At 65.5% G+C, this 692-nt stretch overlaps 1 protein-coding gene across 1 annotated transcript in view; it reads right to left on the reverse strand.

Moving 5' to 3' along the window:
* Positions 1-437, reverse strand: part of Kctd5 (potassium channel tetramerization domain containing 5) — a 24,523-nt gene extending 24,086 nt beyond the window's left edge. Inside the window, exon 1 of the mRNA XM_055604515.1 lies at positions 175-437. Coding sequence (XP_055460490.1) covers positions 175-426 — 252 coding nt within the window. The 5' untranslated portion in view covers positions 427-437. The remainder of the gene's footprint in view (positions 1-174) is intronic.
* Positions 438-692: the final 255 nt, after the last annotated feature.

Here is a 692-nt window from a genome sequence, read left to right on the forward strand (position 1 = left end):
CACACACACACACACACACACACTGTTAATCAGAGGGCCAAGTGCCATCCTCCCTCCGGCCCGGGACCCTGGGCTCAGAGTGCCCGCTCCGCTGACCGTCCTCAGTGTGGAGAGGTGTGTTCCACGGATGGCGACTAGGGCGGCTAGCCCCCCGCTGACCCGCGAGGCCCTCACCTTGTCCGAATCTAGGTCTGGGTCCGCCTGGCACAGGCGGTACAGGAAAGACTTCGGGTCCCGGCACAGCGTCTGCCGGGTGGTGAGGAAGTAGGTGCCGCCGACGTTGAGTCGGACCCACTTGGACACGCCACTGGGGCGCTGTGCCAGGGCGCCGAGGCCAGCGCTGCAGCGGCGGCACAGGCCGCCCCCCAGCCCCGCCCCGAGGCCGCTCGGAGCCGGCGGCAGCAGCTCGCAGTGATTCTCCGCCATGATCAAAACGAGCCCCGCCACAGCACCCTTCGCCGGAAGCGCCCGTTCCTTAATACAGTCCCCCGAGTAGTCCCGCCCATAGGTCCGCCCTAGTAAAGTGCCTGCCCAGGTCTCATGTGCAAGGCGGAAGTTCCGGCTTGAAAAGCAGGCCCGAGAAAACAGCTTCCGGCCAGAACAAGCCTCTAGTTCTCACGGGGATCCTCGCCTCCGGCTCCGCCCACGCCCAAAGAGGATCCAGAACCGCGAATGAGTACACTCTACATGCT

The sequence above is a fragment of the Psammomys obesus genome, unplaced genomic scaffold (assembly GCF_907164565.1).
Source record: "Psammomys obesus unplaced genomic scaffold, mPsaObe1.curated_primary_1811, whole genome shotgun sequence".
NCBI classification, from domain to species: Eukaryota; Metazoa; Chordata; class Mammalia; order Rodentia; family Muridae; genus Psammomys; species Psammomys obesus.